We start from the raw sequence: 24,442 nt of genomic DNA, 5'->3' as shown, positions 1-24,442 counted from the left end.
TGCTGGCTCGCAGGGCCAAATGGCCTACTCCTGTACCTATTGTCTATTGTCTATGTTGAAAATTTAGCGGCGACCACAAAGACGCTACGACTCTTTGAGCGACCGAGGAGACTACTCCCGGCGACCACTGACAAACTAGTCGCCTGTAGTTGCCTAAAATATCACCTAAGTGGGACAGGCCCATAAAGCTTTATTTTAAAACTGAGAAACGTTTGTTAAACCATAATCAAATTTCTAGTCAAAGCAATGTAAACAAATAATTATGCATTATTATAAGTACCTGAAATAATTAAGTAATATTTTATTTATAATTAACTATTAAATTAAGATAATTAAAATATCATAACGTACTCGTTCAGTATATTCACCGAGTGAAATATAACTGATCCTGAAGGTGTATCCTCTCAGAAGAGAATGTAAAACGGAGGTCACTGTTTACAAATCTTACAGTCCCGATGCAGAGTCTTGGCCCGAAATGTTAATCATTCTTTTCCCTCTATAGATACTGCTTGATCTGGGCTGTTCCTCCAACAGTATGTTTTTTGCATCAGGCAAAATGTTTCTCCTATTCTGTTTGGAATTATTTTTCTTAAAGGCTGATGGAGTCTTTTTTTTAAAGGCAAAGATAAATACGTGAAATGTTAACACATCTAACTGGAAATGCAGTGGGCAGGTAGATAGTTCCAAGAAAATGGTGACACAAGTAGGGTGGTGAAGATGGGGTTTGGCACACTTGCCTTCATCAGTCAGTGTATTGAGTACAGGAGTTGAGACGCCAAGCAGCACATTATCCTCCGACATTTTCGCCACCTCCAACGGGATCCAACCACTAGCCACATCTTCCCATCTTCACCCCTTTCCGCTTTCCACAGAGACCGTTCCCTCCGCAACTCCCTGGTTAACATCCCTTCCCACCCCCTCCCCAGGTACTTTTCCCTACAACTGCGGGAGATGCAACACTGGTCCCCTTGGAACTGATTTCTGAATCCTTTCCCTATTTAGAAAGTAGTCCATGCCTTTATTCCTTCCACCAAAGTGCATGACTGTACACTTTGCCAAGCTCAATGCCATCTGCCACTTCTTTGCCCACTCTCCCAACCTGCCCAAGTCCTTCTGCAGCCGAAGATAGACACAAAGTGCTGGAGTAACTCACCGGGTCAGGCAGCATCTCTGGAGAATAAGGAGGGGTAATGTTTTGGGATGGAACCCTTCTTCAGACTAAAAGTAGGGGGGGGTGGGGGGGGGGAAGGAACTGGAGGTAGGAAAAGGACAGAACAGATTAGGGCCGGCAACAGATGACCAAGGAAAGGCGGAGCTCATAATGGCCCATTGTTGGCTGGGAAAGAGGTGATAATGAAAGGATACAGGGATATGAACAGTGTAACGAGTAGGACGACGAGGATGAGAGAGAGCAAATTCAGCGGTTACTTGAAGTTAGAGAAATCAATGTAAGCTGCTCAAATGACATAGAAGGTGCTGTTCCTCCAATTTGCACTGGAGGTGGCCCAGGACAGAAAGGTCACTATAGGAATGGGAAACATAGAAAATAGGTGCAGGAGTAGGCCATTCGGCCCTTCGAGCTAACACCATCATTCAATATGATCATGGCAGATCATTCACAATCAGTACCCCGTTCCTGCTCTTTCCCAATATCCCTTGATTCCATTAGCCCTAAATCTAACTCTCTCTTGAAAACATCCAGTGAATTGGCAGAGAATTCCACAGATTCACAATTCTGGATGAAAAAGTTTTTCCTCATCTCCATCCTAAATGGCCTATCCCTTATTAACTGTGACCCCTGGTTCTGGACTCCCCCAACATGGGGAACATTTTTCCTGCATCTAGCCTGTCCAATCCCTTAAGAATTTTATATGTTGCAATAAGATACCCTCTCATCCTTCCAAACTCCAGTAAATATAAGCCCAGTCGACCCATTCTTTCACATTATGTCAGTGCCGCCATCCTGGGAATTACCCTGTTGAATCTACGCTGCACTAATGCCCTTGCTTCAATTAGGAGACCAAAATTGCACACAATACTCCAGGTGTGGTCTCACCAGGGCCCTGCACAACTGCAGTAGGACCTCCTTGCTCCTTAACTCAAATCCTCTCGCAATGAAGGCCATTAGCTTTCTTCACTGTCTGCTGTACCTGCATGCTTACTTTCAGTGACTGATGTACAAGCACACCCAGGTCTCGTTGCACCTCCCCTTTTCATAATCGAACACCATTCAGGTCTGAAGAAGGGTCTCGACCCGAAACGTCACCCATTCTTTCTCTCCAGAGATGCTGCCTGTCCCGCTGAGTTACTCCAGTATTTTGTGTCTGCCATTCAGATAATAATCTGCCTTCCTGTTCTTGCCACCAAGGTGGATAACCTCACATTTATCCACATTATACTGCATCTGCCATGCATCAGCACACTCACCCAACCTATCCAAATCACCCTGCAGCCTCATGGCATCCTCATCGCAGCGCACACTGCCACCCAGCTTTGTGTCATCCACAAACTTAGAGATGTTACATTTAATTCCCTCGTCTAAATCGTTAATATATATTGTAAATAACTGGGGTCCCAGCATCGAGCCTTGCGGCACCCCACTAGTCACTGCCTGCCATTCTGAAAAGGACCCGTTAATTCCTACACTTTACTTCCTGTCTGCCAACCAATTCTCTATCCATGTCAATACCCTAACCCCTAATACCATCCCTAATTTTGCACACTATTCTCTTGTCAAAGGCTTTTTGAAAGTCCAGATACACCACATCCACTGGTTCTCCCTTATCCATTCTACTTGTTACATCCTCAAAAAATTCCAGAAGATTAGTCAAGCATGATTTCCCCTTCATAAATCCATGCTGACTTTGACTAATCCTATCACTGCTTTTCAAATGCTGTAACATCTTTAATAATCGACTCAAGCATCTTCCCCACCACCGATGTAAAGCTAACGTCCTTAATTTCCCATTTTCTCTCTCCATCCTTTCTTAAAAAGTGGGGTTACATTGGCTATCCTCCAGTCCACAGGAACTGATCCAGAGTCAAGAGAACATTGGAAAATGATCACCAATACATCCACAATTTCTAGGGCCACCTCCTTGAGTACTCTGGGATGCAGACCGTCAGGCCTTGGGGATTTATCTGCCTTCAGTCCCAACAGTTTACCCAACACCATGTAAGGGACCTACATTTGTTTTCACTAATCTTTTCCTCTTCACATATCTAAAGAAGCTTTTACAGATAGCTTATATATTCCCTGCAGGCTTTCTTTCATGCTCTATTTTCCCAATCTTAATTAACCCTTTTGCCCTCCTCTGATGAATTCTAAATTTCTCCCAGTCCTCCGGCTTGCTGCTTCCTCTGACCAATTTATATGCCTCTTCCTTGGATTTAACACTATCCTTGATTTCCCTCGTTAGCCACAGTTGAGCCGGCTTTCTCGTCTTATTTTTTCACCAGACAGGGATGAACAATTTTTGGAGTTCATCCATGCGGTCTTTAAATCTTTGCCATTGCATCTCCACCGTCAACCCTTTAAGTCTAATTCACCAATCTATCACCAAATTCCTGTCTCATACCATCAAAGTCTCCTTTCTTTAAATTCAGGACCCTAGTCTCTGAATTAACCGTGTCACTCTCCATCCTAATGCAGAATTCCACCATATTATGGTCACTGGTGCACAAGGGGCTTTGCACAACAAGATCGCTAACTAATCCTTCCTCATTACACAATACCCAGTCTAAGATGGCTTGCCCTCTAGTCGGTTCCTCTATATATTGGCTTGGAAAACCATAAGTAGATTAAAAAAATGCTGGAGAAACTCAGCGGGTGAGGCAGCATCTATGGAGAGAAGGAATAGGTGTTGTTTTGGGTCGAGACCTTTCTTCACACTGAAAGAGTGAAAAGGGTGGGACAATGAAAGGAAGTAGTCGGAGACAGTAGGACTGTGGGAGTCCTGGGAAGGGGGAGGGGAAGGAGGGAGAAAGCAAGGGCTATCTAAAATTAGAGAAGTCAGTGTTCATACCGCTGGGGTGCAGTGACTACCCAAGCGAAATATGAGGTGCTGTTCCTCCAATTTGTGCTGGGCCTCACCCTGACAATGGAGGAGGCCCAGGACAGAAAGGTCAGATTGGGAATGGGAGGGGGAGTTGAAGTGCTGGGCCACTGTATACGTTCCTCCTCAACATTGTTACCAAGTTGGTTGCCCAATCTATATGTAGATTAAAGTCACCCATGATAACTGCTGAAAGGGGAGTTAAAATGTTTGGCAACCTGGAGATCGCGTAGGCCAGGGCGGGCAATGTTCAGCTAAATGATCGCCATTCACTGTGTGCTTGGTCTCGCCGATGTATAGGAGCCCACACCAAGAATATGTTTGTATCCCTGTCTCCTTTTGTTACCACCACTTCCCCAGCCAACAATGGACCATTATGAGATCCACCCTTCCTTGATCATCTGCTACCAGCACTGATTTGTTCTCCTTACTGTCCGTTTAAATGCTTGTTTCTAGTTTATAAATTGTAAACAGTGCTTGTTTATAGTTTATTAATTCCTTAAAAAAAATTTGATGTGGTTTGAAGAATGGAAATAGGCTCGTTAAAAAATATAATGTTTCAAGAATGTCCTAACATCAGCCTGCTTGCAAAGTAGCCAATACTTTGAATGTAACATTCCTCACCATTGTGGCTGGCTATTCCTATTTCCTGATGACAGAACACAGCAGTTAATGTTATGTTATTAAATCTTAGTTCATAAATGAGGGTCTTAATCTCCTAAACACCAACCTGTTGAAATACAGCAGTTCAGGCATAATTGATAGAGGGAAATAGAGTTCATTTAAGGTCAATAATTAAAGTCAACAGAAGTTCAGTTTAGTGTATTGTCACGTGTACCGAGGTACAGTGAAAAGCTTTTGTTGCGTGCTATCCAGTCAGCGGAAAGACAAGACATGATTACAATCGATTCATTTACAGTGTATAGATACATGATAGAGGAATAACGTTTAGTCAGCAAAGTCCGATCAAGGATAGTCCGAGGATCACCAAAGAGGTAGATAGTAGTTCAGTAGTCGTCATCGGCAGTACAGTTTTGGTACTCAGGTAGTGGAGAGAGTAAACATGATATTTAAGTCTGCCTATTTTCAGCATTTTCTGTTTTTAGTTAAGATTTCCAGATTTTAGATAGAATAGATAGATAGAATGCCATTTATTGTCATTTAAACAACAAGGTTCAAACAAAATTTCGTCCCTGCAGTCATGACAGCAAAAAACCAAAACACTATCAACACAATTCCACACAAACATCCATCACAGTGAATCTCCAAACACCTCCTCACCGTGATGGAAGGCAAAAGTCTTATCTCTTCCCTGTTCTCTGTTCTTTATTCTTCTCCCGCAGTCAAGCAGTCAAACTGCTGCATCGAGCTGATAGAGGCTCTTGATGTTAGAGCCCCTGGTGGACGATGGTAAGTCCCACCGCTGTTTAAGTTGCGCCGGGCGATGTAAGGCCCTGCTCCGGGTCGATTTAAACCCCTCGATTCGGGTGGGCAAAGTTGCCGTTGTGGGTGCTCTGAAAAGCGGTCCTGCGAGCTCCCGATGCCACCGTCCACAGGGCCTGCGGCTGGAGCCTCCGTAGTTCCGAAGTCGGGTCGCAGCCGCGCGCCACCACAGCGCTCCGCAGTTAGCCAGATGGTGAGTCCGCAGGCTCTGCGACTGGAGCCCCAGGCCGATTCCGGTTGGAGGCCGCTGGCTCCACGATGTTAGGCCGCAACGACAAGGGAGACTCAACAGGGAAAAGATTGCCGTTCAGGGAAGAGATTAAAAAGTTTCGCCCACCCCCCCCCCCCCCCCCTCCACATATACACAGCTAAAAATATAGTAAAACTAAAACCAAAAACATACATCTAACAGGACAAAAAGAAAGAAAAGACAGACGGACTGCAGGTGAGCCACAGCTGTTTGGGCAGCGCCGCCAATGAATTGTGAACTAGCAGTTTTGAAATGTGCTGGTATAGATTACATGCATGTATATTGGCAGAAATTGATGCTCCCAATATTTGAATGTTTAGCATTATAACCTGATCCATTAACATAAAACTTTGTTTCCAGTGCTGAAAACATATTTTTGAATTCATATTGAATGGCTAAAAATCTGCTTCCACCTCAAAAGTCTTAAGTTTCATTATTATACTTTAATTTTGCTTATTTCAGTGGATGACATTTGTATGAAATTTAGAGCCCACCGCCTACTAAGAGATATTGAAGCATTTGAATTTAAAAAAATGACTTTTTAATTACTTAGGTTTTCCTATCTTGTGACCCTTGCTTTTATATATAATCACATTTTTAGATTTACCAATTGGGGCTTGCCGTTATCGATTAGAAGAACTCGCATACACCAGAAGTGGTGATAAGGGCAACACCGCAAACATAGGTAACTCGTTTTTGTATGATTAAGTTAAACTGTCTGAATATACATTTTCTGAAGGATTCCTCTCACTACCATCGTCATTGATTCCCTTCATTTCATGAAAATGGGGTCAAGGAAAGAGCGTCCACGTCGCGGCTCTGTTTGCACCAATCTTTCCACCTCTACGCACAAGAAACGAAAGACGCCATTGATGCAGATGCCGAGAAGTGTGTTCAGCTCTGGCTGAACAACTTCTAATCTTGTAATGTGGGCTCAATAAGAGGATCTGATGAAAATGAAAATATCAGTTGACACAAGCTTACAAATGCCAGATGCATCATCTACAATGACTTGGAGAAACAAGAAATTGCAGATGCTGGTTTATAAAACAAGAGACAAAGTGCTGGAGTAACTCTGCAGATCAGGCAGCATCAACGTGGATAGGTGATGTTTTTGGTTGGCACCCTTGTTCGGACTGAAGAAGGGTCCCGACTTGAAACATCACCTATCCATGTTCTTCAGGGAATCTGCCTGACCCACTGAGTTACTCCAGCACTTCTCCAGTGTCTTCATCTAAAATAACCTCTTGTGTTAATTCCTCAAGATGTCTCACAATACCTCAATACATTGAAGTGTTTTCTAATCCGATTATTAGCATTTGCCATACTAAATAGAGGAATAGATTGGTTAAACTCTTGCCCAGAGTTGGGGAATCGAGAACCAGAGTACATAGGTTTAAGGTAAGGGGTAAAAGATTTCATAAGAACCGGGGGGGTAACTTTTTTACACAAAGAATGGTAGGTGTACAGAACGAACTGCCGGAGGAGGTAGTTGAGGCAGGCACTATTGCACCATTTAGAAAACATTTAGACAGGTACATGGATAGGATAAGTATAGAGGGATATGGGCCAAATGCAGGCAGGTGGGACTAGTGCAGATGGGACATGTTGGTCGGTGAGGGGAAAGTTGGGCCGAAGGGCCTGTTTCTACGCTGTATGACTAAATCGAATTGAAAGTGGTTAGCAACTTTTCGGGACAATCTTAAGATCTCTTTTATGCACTGTGACTCGACAATAAAGTACTCAATTCACTTCTCAAAATATACACTATCAATAGGGAAGCCAAATGGAGACCCCAGTCAATCTGTAGGCGTTCCAAAGATGTTTCACCCTTTGTGAGCCGCAAAGCGAACACAAATAATCTAATACATAAATACAGTGGCTTGCAAAAGTTTTCATACCCCTTGAACTTTTCCACATTTTGTCACGTTACAACCACAAACGTAAATGTATTTTATTGGGATTTTATGTTATAGACCAACACAAAGTGGTGCATAATTGTGAAGTGGAAGGAAAATGATACATGGTTTTCAAATTTTTTTACAAATAAAAAACTGAAAAGTGGCGTGCAAAAGTATTCAGCCCTCCTGAGTCAATACTTTGTAGAACCACCTTTCACTGCAATTACAACTGCAAGTCTTTTGGGGTATGTCTCTACCAGCTTTGCACATCTAGAGACTGAAATTTTTGCCCATTCTTCTTTGCAAAATAGCTCAAGCTCAGTCAGATTGGATGGAGATTGTCTGCGAACAGCAATTTTCAAGTCTTGCCAGAGATTCTCAATTGGATTTAGGTCTGGACTTTGACTGGGCCATTCTAACACGTGAATATGCTTTGATCTAAACCATTCCATTGTAGCTCTGGGTGTATGTTTAGGGTAGTTGTCCTGCTGGAAGGTGAACCTCAGCCCCAGTCTCAAGTCTTTTGCAGACTCTAACAGGTTTTCTTCCAAGATTGCCCTGTATTTGGCTCCATCCATCTTCCCATCAACTCTGACCAGCTTCCCTGTCCCTGCTGAAGAAAAGTATCCCCACAGCATGATGCTGCCACCACCATGTTTCACAGTGGGGATGGTGTGTTCAGGGTGATGTGCAGTGTTAGTTTTCCGCCACACATAGCATTTTGCATTTAGGCCGAAAACTTCAATTTTGGTCTCAACTGACCTGAGCACCTTCCTCCACATGTTTGCTGTGTCCCCCACATGGCTTGTGGCAAACTGCAAACGGGACTTCTTATGGCTTTTTTTCAACAATGGCTTTCTTCTTGCCACTCTTCCATAAAGGCCCGATTTGTGGAGTGCACGACTAATAGTTGTCCTGTGGACAAATTCTCCCACCTGAGCTGTGGATCTCTGGGTGCTTCTCTGATCAATGCTCTCCTTGCCCGGCCTGTCAGTTTAGGTGGACGACCATGTCTTGGTAGGTTTGCAGTTGTGCCATACTCTTTCCATTTTCGGATGATGGATTGAACAGTGCTCCGTGAGATGTTCAAAGCTTGGGATATTTTTTTATCTAACCTAACCCTGCTTTAAACTTCTCCACAACTTTATCCCTGACCTGTCTGGTGTGTTCCTTGGGCTTCTTGATGCTGTTTGTTCACTAATGTTCTTTAACAAACCTCTGAGGCCTTCACAGAACAGCTGTATTTATACTGAGATTAGATTACACACAAGTGAACTCTATTTACTAATTAGGTGACTTCTGAAGGCAATTGGTTGCACTGGATTTTATTTAGGGGTATCAGAGTAAAGGGGGCTGAATACTTTTGCACGCCACACTTTTCAGTTTTTTATTTGTAAAAAAAATTGAAAACCATGTATCATTTTCCTTCCACTTCACAATTATGCGCCACTTTGTGTTGGTCTATCACATAAAATCCCAATAAAATACATTTACGTTTGTGGTTGTAACGTGTCAAAATGTGGAAAAGTTCAAGGGGTATGAAAACTTTTCCAAGCCACTGTACATAAGGGAGAAAAAGGTAACTAGAGACAGAGTGGGACCTCTCAGGAATAAAAGCTGTCACCTCTGTGTGGAGCCACAGGAGATGGGCAAGGTCCTCAATGAGTATTTCTCCTCTGTATTTACCGAGGAGAAAGACAATAGGACGGAGGAAATTGGAGCAGTCACTGGAAGTGTCTTGAGAGCAGTGTGGGTTACTGTTGAGGGAGTACTGAAGGTACTGCCATGTTTGAAGGTAGACAAATCTCCGGGGCCTGATCAGACATATCCGAGGACATTGCGGGAAACTAGAGAGGAAATTGCAGGAACCCTGGTTGAAATTTATGAGTCGACCTTAAATACAGGAGAGGTGCCGGAAGACTGGAGGGTGGCAAATGTTGTGCCTCGTTTCAAGAAGGGCTGCAGGGAAAATGCTGGGAACTATCGGCCGGTGAGCTTAACATCTGTAGTTGGTAAGTTACTGGAGCGTATTCTGATGGATAGGTTATAGAGGCATTTGGATGGGCAAGGGCTGATTAGGGACAGTCAGCATGGTTTTGTGCGTGGGAGGTCGTGTCTCACAAATCTGATTGATTTTTTTGAAGACGTGAGCAAAGGATTTGATGAAGGCAGAGCTGTAGATGGTGCGTACATGGATTTTAGTAAGGCATTCGACAAGGTGACACATGGTAGGCTGCTCTGGAAAGTTGGATCTCATGGGATCCAGGGAGAGATAGCTGAATGGATGGCAAATTGGCTCCATGGAAGGAAGCAGAGGGTGATGGTGGAAGGTTGCTTCTCAGAATGGAGGTCTGTGACTAGTGGTGTGCCACAGGGTTCGGTGCTGGGCCCATTACTAGTTGGCATATACATCAATGATTTGGAGAACATACAGGGCAAGATTAGCAAGTTTGCTGATGATACAAAAGTGGATGGTTTTGCAGATAGTGAAGATGTTTGTGAACGATTGCAGCAGGATCTGGATCGATTGACCAGTAGGGCAGAGGAATGGTTGACGGAATTTAATACAGAGAAGTGTGAGGTGTTGCATTTTGGGACGTCGAACAATGGCAGGACCTACACAGTCAATGGTAGGCCTCTGGGTAATGTTGTAGAGCAGAGAGATCTAGGAGTACAGGTGCATGGTTCCTTGAAGGTCGAGTCCCAGGTAGATGAGGTGGTCAAAAAGGCTTTTGGCACTTTGGCCTTCATCAGTCAGAGTATTGAGTATAGAAGTTGGGAGGTCATGTTGCAGTTGTATAAGACATTGGTGAGACTGCATTTAGAATATTGTGTTCAGTTCTGGGCACCGTGTTATAGGAAAGATATTGTCAAGTTTGAAAGGATTCAGAAAAGATTTATGAGGATGTTGGCAGGGGAGAGGTTGTGTAGGCTGGGTCTCTATTCCATGGAGCGCAGGAGGATGAGGGGAGATCTTATAGAGGTATACAAAATAACGAGAGGAATAGATCGGGTAGATGCACAGAGTCTTTTGCCTAGAGGAGGAGAATCGAGGACCAGAGGACAGGTTCAAGAAGAAGGGGAAAAGATTTAATAGGAATCCGAGGGGTAACTTTTCCACACAGGTGGGTGTATAGAACAAGCTACCAGAGGAGGTAGTTGAGGCTGGGACTATCCTATCATTTAAGAAACAGTTGGACAGGTACATGGATAGGACAGGTTTGGAGGGATATGGTCCAAATGCAGGCGTGGAACTAGTGTAGCTGGGACATGTTGGCCGGTGTAGGCAAGTTGGGCCGAAGTGCTTGTTGCCACACTGTATCAATCTATGACTATCTATGACGCCAGTTTTAAACAACTGCTCCCTTGTAACTACAGAGGTTACAATGGGGGTTCTGTTCCCAAGAACTGTTTGTAACCCAAACAGTTTGCAAGTTGGAAACGTTGCTGCCGGCGATATACTTTGATAAAAACATGAGTCAATCAAGGGCATTGTGTACTTAAACCAGGGCAATGAACTCAAATAATTCAGATGGTGCAGCAAAACAAGCCCACATAGCAGCAACAACAACGGGAAAGTCCATCATGTGTAAGAAGGAACTGCAGATGCTGGTTTAAACCGAAGATAGACACAAAATGCTAGACTAACTCAGCAGGACAGGCAGCATCTCTGAAGAAGGGTCATGACCCGAAACGTCATCCATTCCTTTTCTCCAGAGAGGGCAAATCTATCATAGATAGACACAAAATGCTGGAGTAGCTCAGCAGGACAGGCAGTGTCTCTGGAGAGAAGGAATGGGTGACGTTTCGGTTCGAGACCCTTCTTGAGGCAAATATATCATGTTGGTCTCCCAATTGCTCCTTCATAGGTACGGTCTGTACATCATGGTTAATTGAGTTTTTATCTTCTTAATGAACCTTTTCGATTATTGTATTATCTATTGAGTATTGTGTTAACAAACCGGTTGTGCTGCTGCTTTAAGTAAGAAATTCATTGTTCCATTACTGAATTATAATTGTAATTAATTTATCAGGCAAGTACAGTGGCTTGCAAAAGTTTTCATACCCCTTGAACTTTCCCACATTTTGTCACGTTACAACCACAAACGTAAATGTATTTTATTGGGATTTTATGTGATAGACCAACACAAAGTGGTGCATAATTGTGAAGTGGAAGGAAAATGATACATGGTTTTCAAATCTTTTTACAAATAAAAAACTGAAAAGTGTGGCGAGCAAAAGTATTCAGCCCCCTTGAGTCAATACTTTGTAGAACCACCTTTCGCTGTAATTACAGCTGCAAGTCTTTTGGGGTATGTCTCTACCAGCTTTGCACATCTAGAGACTGAAATTTTTGCCCATTCTTCTTTGCAAAATAGCTCAAGCTCAGTCAGATTGGATGGAGAGCGTCTGTGAACAGCAATTTTCAAGTCTTGCCAGAGATTCTCAATTGGATTTAGGTCTGGACTTTGACTGGGCCATTCTAACACATGAATATGCTTTGATCTAAACCATTCCATTGTAGCTCTGGGTGTATGTTTAGGGTAGTTGTCCTGCTGGAAGGTGAACCTCAGCCCCAGTCTCAAGTCTTTTGCAGACTCTTAACAGGTTTTCTTCCAAGATTGCCATGTATTTGGCTCCATCCATCTTCCCATCAACTCTGACCAGCTTCCCTGTCCCTGCTGAAGAAAAGCATCCCCACAGCATGATGCTGCCACCACCATGTTTCACAGTGGGGATGGTGTGTTCAGGGTGATGTGAAGTGTTAGTTTTCCGCCACACATAGCATTTTGCATTTAGGCCGAAAACTTCAATTTTGGTCTCATCTGACCAGAGCACCTTCCTCCACATGTTTGCTGTGTCCCCCACATGGCTTGTGGCAAACTGCAAACGGGACTTCTTATGGCTTTTTTTCAACAATGGCTTTCTTCTTGCCACTCTTCCATAAAGGCCCGATTTGTGGAGTGCACGACTAATAGTTGTCTTGTGGACAGATAGTCCCACCTGAGCTGTGGATCTCTGCAGCTCCTCCAGAGTTACCATGGGCCTCTTGGCTGCTTCTCTGATCAATGCTCTCCTTGCCCGGCCTGTCAGTTTAGGTGGACGGCCATGTCTTGGTAGGTTTGCAGTTGTGCCATACTCTTTCCATTTTCGGATGATGGATTGAACAGTGCTCCGTGAGATGTTCAAAGCTTGGGATATTTTTTTATAACCTAACCCTGCTTTAAACTTCTCCACAACTTTATCCCTGACCTGTCTGGTGTGTTCCTTGGGCTTCATGATGCTGTTTGTTCATTGGCTATATTTAAGAGGGAGTTAGATGTGGCCCTTGTGGCTAAAGGGATCAGGGGAATGGAGAGAAGGCAGGTACAGGATACTGAGTTGGATGATCAGCCATGATCATATTGAATGGCGGTGCAGGCTCGAAGGGCACAATGGCTTACTCCTGCACCTATTTTCTATGTTTCTATGTTTATTTTTATTGGCTTTCATTGTCTATTTTGAACAACTAGGAGTCATCGCTCGGCACCCTCTCTATTATCCTTACTTACGGAAATTATTGACTGCCCAGGCTGTTGAGGAATACTTCCAGCATCTTATAGAGAAGACAGATTCTGACACTATGATGGTCACCAGGTATGGACTCCCACTACAATTATTCTTGCTTTAAATCATAATGCGGTAATAAGTCATGCAAGTGAGAGCATGATACATTTGTAGATATATTGTCAGTCTATCAAATATGTAAATCTAACTATAAAATCTAACCATAGCTCAAAAAATGGTTCAGATCATGGTTTGAAGATCCTGGTTCAGAAACGGTTTAGGTTGGCACAAAGGCACGGTGGCGCAACAGGACAGCACAGAGGCACAAAGGCTGGCACAGTGGCATAACTTGTAGAGCTGCTGTTTCACAGCGCCAGTGACTTGGGTTTGATCCTGACTACTCCTGTGGAGTTTGCACGTTCTCCCTGTGACAGCATGAGTTTCCTCTGGGTGTTCCGGATTCCTCCCACATCCCAAGGACATAGGGCAGTACAGTGGCGTACATCGAGCGACACAGTGCCGCTGCAGTAGAGTTGCTGCCTCGCAGCACCGTAGACCCAGGTTCGAACCTGACGACGGGTGCTGTCTTTACGGAGTTTGTACATTCTCTCTGTGACCATGTGAGTTTTCTCCGGGTGCTCCGGTTTCCTACCGCACTCCAAAGATGAACAGTTTTGTAGGTTAATTGGCATTGGTAAAATTGTAAATTCTCTCAAGTGTGTAGGATAGTGTTAGTGTATGGGGTGATCGCTGGTCTGCGTGGACTCGGTGGGCCGAAAGGCCTGTTTCCACGCTGTATCTCCAAAGTCTAAAGACGTGTGGGTTTACAGGTTAATTGGTCTCTGTAAATTGCCCCTAGTGTGTATGGAGTGGAAGCTTAAGTGAACTAGTATGAACTACATATCTATGGTCAGCATAGACTCACTGAGCCAAAGGGCCTGTTTCCATGCTGCATCTTTAATCTATACTAAATAGTAAACGGCCACCTATACCAGGTGTGACCAAATACTATGAGGTTATAGACAATAGACAATAGGTGCAGGAGTAGGCCATTTGGCCCTTCAATGTGATCATGGCTGATCATCCACAATCAGTACTCCGTTCCTGCCTTCTTCCCATATCCCTTGACTCCGCTATCTTTAAGAGCCCTATCTAACTAGCCCTACAGTCTCCCAAACAGTCTGAGGCAAACCTTACCCACTCCACCCCTATTCCTAGAAGGCTCTCAGCGCATTGGCCTTCACCAGTCAGGGTGTTGAGTGTGGATGTTGGAATGTTATGTTACAATTGTACACTACATTGGATGAATCCACATTTGGAGTATTGTGTGCAGTTTTGGTCAACCTGCGAGAGGAAAGATGTTGTTAAGCTGGAAAGAGTGCAGAAAAGATTTACGTGGTTGCTGCCAGGACTTGTGGGCCTGAGCTACAGGGAAACATTGGGCGGGTAGGACTTTATTCTGTGGAGCTCAGAAGGATAAGGGGTGATCTGATAGAGGTGTATATGATCTCACCCCACATGTGACGATCATGTAGAGTGGCCAGACGGAAGCCACTCCTCAGTAAAAGGCACATGACAGCCCGCTTGGAGTTTGCCAAAAGGCACCTAAAGGACTCTCAGACCATGAGAAACAAGATTCTCTGGTCTGATGAAACCAAGATTGAACTCTTTGGCCTGAATGCCAAGCGTCACGTCTGGAGGAAACCGGACACCACTCATCACCTGGCCAATACCATACCTACGGTGAAGCATGGTGGTGGTAGCATCATGCTGTGGGGATGATTTTCAGCGGCAGGAACTGGGAGACTAGTCAGGATCGAGGGAAAAATGAATGGAGCAAAGTACAGAGAGATCCTTGATGAAAACCTGCTCCAGAGCGTTCAGGACCTCAGACTGGTGCGGAGGTTCACCTTCCAACAGGACAACGACCCTAAGCACACAGCCAAGACAACGCAGAGTGGCTTCGTGACAAGCCTGTGAATGTCCTTGAGCGGCCCAACCAGAGCCCGGACTTGAACCCGATCGAATATCTCTGGAGGGACCTGAAAATAGCTGTGCATCGACGCTCCCCATCCAACCTGACAGAGCTTGAGAGGATCTGCAGAGAAGAATGGGAGAAATTACCCAAATACAGGTGTGCCAAGCTTGTCGCATCATACCCAAGAACTTGAGGCTGTAATCACTGCCAAAGGTGCCTCAACAAAGTACTGAGTAAAGGGTCTGAATACTTATGTAAATGTGATATTCCAATTATTTATTTTTAATTACTTTGCAAAAATTTCTAAACATCTGTTTTCGCTTGTTCATTATGAGGTATTGTGTGTTGACTGATGATGAAAAAAGTAAATTTAATCCATTTTAGAATAAGGCTGTAACGTAACAAAATGTGGAAAAAGTGAAGGGATCTGAATACTTTCTGAATGCACTGTATGGGGAGAAGGCAGGAGAAAGGGGAGAATAGATCAGACATGATTGAATGTCGGAGTTGACTTGATGGGCCAAATGGCCTAATTCTACTATCACATGACCCTATGACCTGAGTGCATCAAAAATGGCTGAAATCCAGCTACTAAGATATTCTTTACCTCTGTATTCAGATATAAGTTGAAAATATGCAAAAATGTTTGGATCACAGCTTCTTAATTTAAAAAAAACCTTGGAACATATCAATGTATGAGCAATGAGCATGATGCTGGAGGCATTCGAAACATGAGACAATAAATTATTTTGTAATATGAAGAATGTTTTTCTCACTCTGCAGAGAACACCTAACTAAATTGGCCTGCATATTGCTACCTGTAATCGTCATATGGATTGCACAATACTCTAAATTAAGTGTGATTACTATCATTATCTGTGTCAGTATAAGTCATGAGAATATTATGTTATGGTGCAACGAAGTATCTGCGCTTCATTATTTAATTTTTACCATAATCAAAGTTTTCAAGTTTAAAGAAGCCTCCTGCATAATTCCTATTCCATTTCTCCAGAGATTCTGTCTGACCCGCTGAGTTACTCCAGCTTTTTGTGTCTATCTTCGGTTTAAACCAACATCTGCAATTCTTTCCTACACATTCTGTCTGCTTAACTGCAAAATCTCCTTAAGGCATGCCTACTTTGAAGAGGTTCTCCTCCTCTCTCCGACGAGGGTTAACATCATCTCTCGCTGCACCCCCTCTGTGATTCCTCCTGCTCTCTGTCTCTACGCTAGACTCCCTCTCCCCTGACTCTCAGTCTGAAGAAGGGTCTCAACCCAAAACATAATCTATTCCTTTTCTCCAGAGATGCTGCCTGACCCGCTGAGTTACTCCAGCTATTTGTGCCTAGCTTCAGTTTAAACCAGCATCTACAATTCCATCTTAAGGGCCTGTCCCACTTTCACGACTTAATTCAAAACCTCTTCTGAGTTTAAAGGACCTAAAAAAAAATCAAGATCGTGGTAAGCTACGAACTCCTACGACCTTCCACGACTATGTTCACAAACTCCTACGAACTCCTACGAGTATGTCTACGAATTCCCACGACTATTTTGATGCCCTCCTTACGAATAAAAAGTTGCAATTTCTTTCATCCTGACCATTTTTCTACCTGTGAACATTTTTTATCGGGCTAGAAAAAACGTCCCGACTTACCTGATGCCCTGAGTATCTACGGCTGGCATAACGGGCCTCTACGATATATCTACGAACTCCTACGATCTCTTACAGACTCGTTACGAACATTCTGCGAGTTTGAATCAAGAGGAAAACTCGGGAGAATTTGTGAATTACCTCGTGAAAGTGGGACAGGCCCTTTACACCTTTAGTTCACTATTCACTACCTCTCTTAAATTGGTCCCCATTGTGACTGACATTAGACTCTTATCCCTAATTAAAATTTGTCTTATGACTTCTCCTGAAGACTTGAGTAACCTCTCCTGCGCTGCCCTTCCCTTCCCTTTATCCACATCTGTACATTTCCAATTTGTTTCCCACACACACTGCCAATCCTCCTATGTAATTGTAGTGTCTTCTTTAGAAATAGAGTCAAACTGCTTATTAATTCAAAAGGAGAGCAGCACCCAGTTCGGACGGGAAAAGGTTTAATTGAAACATTGAGCAAGATAAATAAAATTTAAGGTATCAAATAAACTAAAGATGCTGGAAATCTGAAATAACAACAGAAAATGCTGGAAACAGTCAGCACATCAGTGAGCATCTGTGACAGAATAGTAAAGTTAATATTTCAAAATTGCAAAGTTAATTCTTCTTTCCCTTTTCACTGATGCTATCTGAACCACTGAATGTTTCCACCATTTTAGAGTCATAGGGGTCATAGAGTGATACAGGGCAGAAACAGGCCCTTCGGCCCAACTTGCCCACACCGGCCAACATGTCCCAGCTACACTAGTCCCATCTGCCCGCGTTTGGTCCTTACCCCTCCAAACCTCCTATCCATCTACTTGTCTACCTGTTTCTTAAATGTTGGGATAGTCCCAGTTACCTCCTCCAGCAGCTTGTTCCATACACCCACCATCCTTTGTGTGAAAAAGCTACCCCTCAGATTCTTATTAAATCTTCTCCCTTCATGTTAAACCTCTGTCCTCTGGTCCTCAATTCACCTACTGGGCAAGAGACTCTGTGCGTCTATCCGAGCTATTCCTCTATAGAGTTTTTCCATTTTTTTACGGGTAGTGGTATGGCGACACATGGAATATTGTGCACAGTTTTGGCCCCTTACCTAAAAAAGGTCAAAATAGCATTGGCCACAATACAAAATGAGAACTTTATTCTGAATTCTGTACTTTCTCCTTTGCTGCATCTATTATACTTGAGTTTGGTCATTAGGTCATAAGTGATAGGAGCAGAATTAGGCCATTCGGCCCATTCAATCATGGCTGATCTATCTCTCCCTCATAACCATATTCTCCTGCCTTTTCCCCATAATCTCTGCCACCCATGCTAATCAAGGATCTATCTATCTCTGCCTTAAAAAATATCCATTGATGGCTGCCACAGCCTTATGTGGCAAAGAATTCCACAGAATCACCACCCTCTGACTAAAGAAATTCTTCCTCTTCTCCTTCCTAACCGAACGCCCTTTAATTCTGAGGCTATGACCTCTCGTCCGAGACTCTCCCACTAGTGGAAACATCCTCTCCACATCCACTCTATCCAGAGTTTGTCTTGATTGTACTTATCTATGGCATATCTGATCTGGTGGGAAACATGCAAAACAAAGTTTTTCACTGGTATACATGACTGCAACAAACCTAAACCTAAACCAAAAAGAGATAGTCAAAAAGCTGTGCAAGTCCTTTGGTGCAACCCAGCTGACCCACATTTTCATCTAAGCTATGTTTAAGAAAGAACTGCATATGTTGGAGAAATCGAAGGTAGACAAAAATGTTGGAGAAACTCAGCGGATGAGGCAGCATCTATGGAGCGAAGGAAATAGATGACGTTTCAGGTCGAGACCCTCTGAAGAAGGGTCGAGACCCGAAACGTCACCTATTCCTTCGCTCCATAGATGCTGCCTCACCCGCTGAGTTTCTCTAACATTCTTCTAAACTCGACAATTAGGTCGCCGCAGTGGGACAGCCCCTTAACTCTCTAGACCTCGACCCACTCCTATCCATGTACCTGGTCAAGTGTCTTTTAAAAGCTGTTAGTGGCGGTACCTGCCTCAGCTATATCTATTCTGGCAGCTCATTCCATATATCCACCACTCTCTGAGTGAAAAACACAGCAGGCTAATTCCTGACATGAGGACAGTCCTATCATGGGAGGTAAAGCAGTTAGAGACTGTATTCCGCAGAAATTAGAAGAGGTGAGGAGTGACCTTATTCAAATAATAAAATCCTAAGGGGAACTTGATAGGGTAGATGTTGAGATGGTTTCACGTGAGTTATGAACAAGGCGACATAGTTGCAAGATGAGGGGCAGTCATTTAAGAATGAGGGGCTTAGAAATGTATTCTGCAGAATTCAATGACCCTGTGGATGGTGGAGCCCAGATCATTATATGTATTTAAGGTTGAGACAGATAAATATTTAAAAAATCAAGCAATTGAGGGCAATGAGGAACTGGTGCAGAAGACGAGTTGAAACCAACACAGATTGATGAAGGTCGGATGATAAATGTTGTCTACATGGATTTTAGTAAGGGTTTTGATAAGATCCATCATGGTGGGCTGATCCAGAAGAAAAAGGTATGGGATTCACGATGACTTGGTCGTATGGATTCAGAACTGGCTTATACATAGAAGACAAGGGGTTATGACGGAATGTAGATATTCTGGCTGGAGGTCTGTGACCAGTGGCGTTCCGCATGGATCTGTGCTGGGACCTCTGCTGTTTGCGAAGTATATAAATAACCTAGCCATAAATGTAGATGGGTTGGTGAGTAGGTTTGCTCATGACACCAACATTGGTGCAACTGCAAAGAGAGAGGAAGACTGTCTGAAGATACAAGTCTGAAGGATATAGGTCAGCTGCAGAAATGGGAAGAAATGGCAAGAGCAGTATAACCTGAGCAAGTGTGAGGTGTTGCACTTTGGGAGGTTGAATGTAGACAATAGACAATAGGTGCAGGAGTAGGCCATTCGGCCCTTCGAGCCAGAACCGCCATACATTGTGATCATAGCTGATCATCCATATTCAGTACCCTGTTCCTGCCCTCACCATATCCGCCATCTTTAAGAGCTCTATCTAACTCTCTCTTGAAAGTATCCAGAGAATTGGCCTCCACCGCTCTCTAGGCAGAGAATTCCACAGATTCACAACTTTCTGGGTGAATCTCCGTTCATCTCTGTTCTAAATGGCCTACCCCTTATTCTTAAACTGTGCCCCCTGGTTCTGGACTCCCCCAACATCGGGGACATGTTTCCTGCCTCTAGCGTGTCCAATCCCTTAATAATCTTATATGTTTCAATAAGATTCCCTCTCATCCTTCTAAACTCCAAAGTGTACAAGCCCAGTCGTTCCATTCTATCAACATATGACAGTGCCGCCATCCTGGGAATTAATCTCGTGAACCTACGCTGCATTCCCTCAATAGCAAGAATGTCCTTCCTCAAATTTGGAGACCAAAACTGCACACAATGCTCCAGGAAGAGTATACAGTTAATGACAAGACCCTTAACAGCATTGGTGTGCAGATGGTTCTTGGAGTCTAAGTTCATAGCTCATTAAAGGTGGCAGCACAAGTGGATAGGATTGAAAAGAAGGTGTATTGTATGCCTGCCTTCATTGCTTGGGGCATTGTGTATTAGAGTCAAGAAGTCATGATGCAATTCTATATGACTTTGGTCAGGTTGCATTTGGAGTATTGCATGCAGTTCTGGTCACCACACTAAAGGAAAGATGTGGAAGCTTTGGAGAGGGTGCAAAGGATGCAGTTTGCCAGAATGATGCCTGGATTAAATGGTATTAGGTCCAGGGAGAGGTTAGAAAGACTGTGATTATTCTTACTGTACGCAGGAGGTTGAGGAAAGACTAATATAAATGTATATTAATATGATAGACATAGAGACAATCAGACAATCAGAACCTTTTATGCAGTGTCCAACACTAGATAGAGGGCATAGCCATAAGATGAAAGGTGAAAAGTTGAATGGAGATGTGCAGTGCAAATATTTTACACGGTGTGGTAGGGGCCTGCATGTGTACTAATCTTATGCACATAACAACACAGAAAGAGACCAGTAGGTCCTTCAGTGCCTAATGCCTCTCTAGGGAAAATTCCCATCAGTCCCCCCCCCCCCCCCCCCCCCCCCCCCCCCGCCCCCCCTCCCCCTCCTTATTTCCCTATATCTCTACAACATTCTTCCTAACACATGCTCATGATTTGAATCTTTTTCTAAATAACCCACAATCAGAGGGTGGTCAATTAACCTCACATGTCTGAAGAAGGGTCTCGACCCGAAATGTCACCCATTCTTTCTCTCCAGAGATGTTGCCTGTGGAGTTACTCCAGCATTTGGTGTCTACCCTCACAACACATCTTTGGGATGTGTGAGCAAAATGGAGTAGCTGGAGGAAACTCATGGAGAAATCATGCAATCTCCACATAGACAACACCAAGATTACGATCAAACCCCTGCTCCTTGGAGGTGTGAGGCAGTAGCAGTAGATGTTGCACCACCCTCTTGCCACTTTGGATCTACATTTGCCTCCATGCTACACAAAGTCTTTATTTTTTTTTTATTGTATGCCAACTTTGTATTTTTATTTTTACTTCTACTATCTTGCACTATCGCTATGACCAGACGCTAAACTGCATTTCGTTGTACCTATACTTGTATTTGTGCAATGACAATAAAGTTGAATTGAATTGAATTGAATAGATGCAAACCACTGGTTAGGCGCAAAAACAGGATGGCCGGGTTACAGTTTGCCAAGAGCACTTAAAAGAACAACAACAGTTCTGGAAAAAGGTCTTGTGGGCAGATGAGACAAAGATTAACTTCAGAGTGATGGAGGAGAGAAGGAACTGCCCAAGATCCAAAGCATACCACCTCATCAGTGAAACATGGAGGTGGGGGTGCTATGGCCTGGGCATGTAGGTACTGAAGGTACTGGCTCACTTATCGTCATTGATGATACAACTGCTGATGCTAGTAGCATAATGAATTCTGAAGTGTATAGACACATCCTATCTGCTCAAGTTCAAACAAATGCCTCAAAACTCATTGGCTGGCGGTTCATTCCACAGCAAGACAATGATCCCAAAGCTAAAGCAACAAAGGAGTTTTTCAAAGCTAAAAAATGGTAAATTCTTGAGTGGCCAAGTCAATCACCCGATCTGAACCCAATTGAGCATGCCTTTTATATGCTGAAGAGAAAACTGAAGGGGACTAGCCCCCAAAACAAGCATAAGCTAAAAATGGCTGTAATACAGGCCTGGCAGAGCATCACCAGAGAAGACGCCCAGCAACTGGTGATGTTCATGAATCGCAGACTTCAAGCAGTCATTGCATGCAAAGGATATGCAACAAAATACTAAACATGACTACTTTCATTTACATGACTCTGCTGTGTCCCAAACATTATGGTGCTCTGAAATGGTGGTGTTATATATAAACATTGATGTAATTTCTACATGGTGAAACCAAAATGTATAAAAATACCCTTTAATAAAATCTGACAATGTGCACTTTAACCACATGTGATTTTTTCTATTACAAATCTCAAATTGTGGAGTACAGAGGCAAATAAATAAATGATGGGTCTTTGTCCCAAACATGGACGGCACTGTACAGGGTAAATGCACAGAGTCTTTTACCCAGAGTTGGTGAATCTAGGACCAGAGAACATAAGTGCAAGGTGAGAGGGGAAAAAATTAATAGAAACCTGAGGAGAAACTTTTTCACATCGAGGGTGGGGTATATGGAACGAACGAGCCTCCTGAGGAGGTACTATAACAGCATTTAAAAGACATTTGGATAGATACGTGGATAGGAAAGGTTTAGAGGGATAAGGGCCAAACGCGGGCAGGTGGGACTAGTGTCGATGGGGCATCCTGGTCAGCATGGGCATTTATTATATTGTTTACAGTGTACTATGTTTACATATTCTGTTGTGCTGCTGCAAGTAAGAATTTCATTGTTCTATCTGGGACACATGACAATAAAACACTCTTGACGAAGTTGGACCGAAGGACCTGTTTCCATGCTCTAGATTTTCTGCTGCATTAACGGTGAATGCCTCATTTAAGTTGCCTTTCCTTTCTACAGGATGGTCCCATAGTGCCCACATGTTCCAGGATGCGCATTCCATGAGTTTGAAGTGTCCGATCATGCCTCCATTATTAAATTAACTCTTAAGTCGTAATAGAATGCCAGCTTGCATTCCTTTCCTCTGCTGCACCTAATTACCCATTCACTAAAATCCTGAGCTTCATCCACTGCAGGCGCAGAAATCTGTCAGCCCGGGCTTCATTCTACTCACGCTGAATTAACTAACCCTCCCAAGTTGAGCAATGTTCTAAAGAAACAAATAGGTCCTCAGGATAGCGACCGTCAAGTTTTAGTTATTGTGCAATCATCCTTGCAATTGCCCAACATTTTGCAGGACTGCCAACTGTAAAGCAGCTCGTCAAATCAAGTCAGATCATACACACAAGAGTCAAGAGTGTTTTATTGTCATGTGTCTCAGAGAGAACAATGGAATTCTTACTTGCTGCAGCACAACAGAATATGTAAACATAGTACACTGTAAACAATAGAATAAACAAGAACGGTGAAGTACAGCTACAATGAAAATCATGCTCATAGCAGCATCACAGGCTGGTAAATTAGAACAAGGTATAAAACATAAATGCTGCATTACTATGACTTTGTTAGTGCAAAACATATTATAAAACAAATTCATGGTAGTGCAAGATGTTCGTTCGTTCGCTGGTGTGTCAGATGATGTAGCTCGCTGTTGGCTTCTGTCGTCGTCCAACACGTTGACAGAATTGTCGCCCGACGCGTCACAGAGTGCATCGCGTCGTCGCTTCCAGGGATCGCCACGAGGAGGCTTCTGTCATGATCCCCAAGTGCAAGACGAAGGGCTATAATGTTCTGTTGCTGAGATAGGATTAGGGTAGTGCACCAGATAGCTCCATGAACTGCTCCACAGAATATAAATGCTGACTATGAAACTTAACTACATCCTCACAAGAAACCAACCACTCAAACCCTTAAAATTCCTTCACTCACTGAAATTATGAATCCCAAGTTCTGGAAGTACAGGTGGAGCTGAATCTTGTGGCACTTTCCATTGAATGTAGCTGGTTTGGGTTGCTGTCGTGAAAATAACCCAAGCATTTGTATAGCATAGATATTAGTTTCTGTCACTATCTTGTATAGCATCGATCTGTCACACTTGCCACGCCTCCAGACACTTGAGCAAGCCTTCCACACTCCTCCACTGAGCTATGTAGAGTTACTCCTGCATTTAATCTGCTCCTCTAATCTATCACTTGGTATAAATACCTGAGATCATCACCAATTGAGTGCCGACTAATCAGTTCTGCGTTCTGTTGGTTCAATAGCAGTTCTGAGTTGTGTCGATTCCAGGTTTATATCTTTCGTTTCCATTTGAGTTTGGGTTTTCTTCAGTACTTCTCGGTGAGCCTGCATTCGAGTCCTTTCCATCTCTGAGCCTTCTGACAGATTAGTCGGCCAATATGGACTTGGCAGGCAATCCTGGTCAGCTCGACCAGAGTTTGGATGTCCCCAGTTCCAGGACTGAGAAGATATTGGCTCATCTTTACAAGGCT

General features: G+C 43.5%; 1 protein-coding gene across 1 annotated transcript in view; it reads left to right on the top strand.

The window, feature by feature from the left end:
- LOC116972209 overlaps window positions 1-24,442 on the top strand; it is a 172,145-nt gene that overhangs the window by 136,331 nt on the left and 11,372 nt on the right. Inside the window, exons 17-18 of the mRNA XM_033019644.1 lie at window positions 6,350-6,433; window positions 13,163-13,286. Of these exons, the coding sequence (XP_032875535.1) occupies window positions 6,350-6,433; window positions 13,163-13,286 (208 nt within the window). The remainder of the gene's footprint in view (window positions 1-6,349; window positions 6,434-13,162; window positions 13,287-24,442) is intronic.

The sequence above is a fragment of the Amblyraja radiata genome, chromosome 1 (genome assembly GCF_010909765.2).
Source record: "Amblyraja radiata isolate CabotCenter1 chromosome 1, sAmbRad1.1.pri, whole genome shotgun sequence".
Taxonomy (NCBI): domain Eukaryota; kingdom Metazoa; phylum Chordata; class Chondrichthyes; order Rajiformes; family Rajidae; genus Amblyraja; species Amblyraja radiata.
Note: the sequence above shows the minus strand (reverse complement) of the source record. Positions and strands in the feature narration are given on the sequence as shown.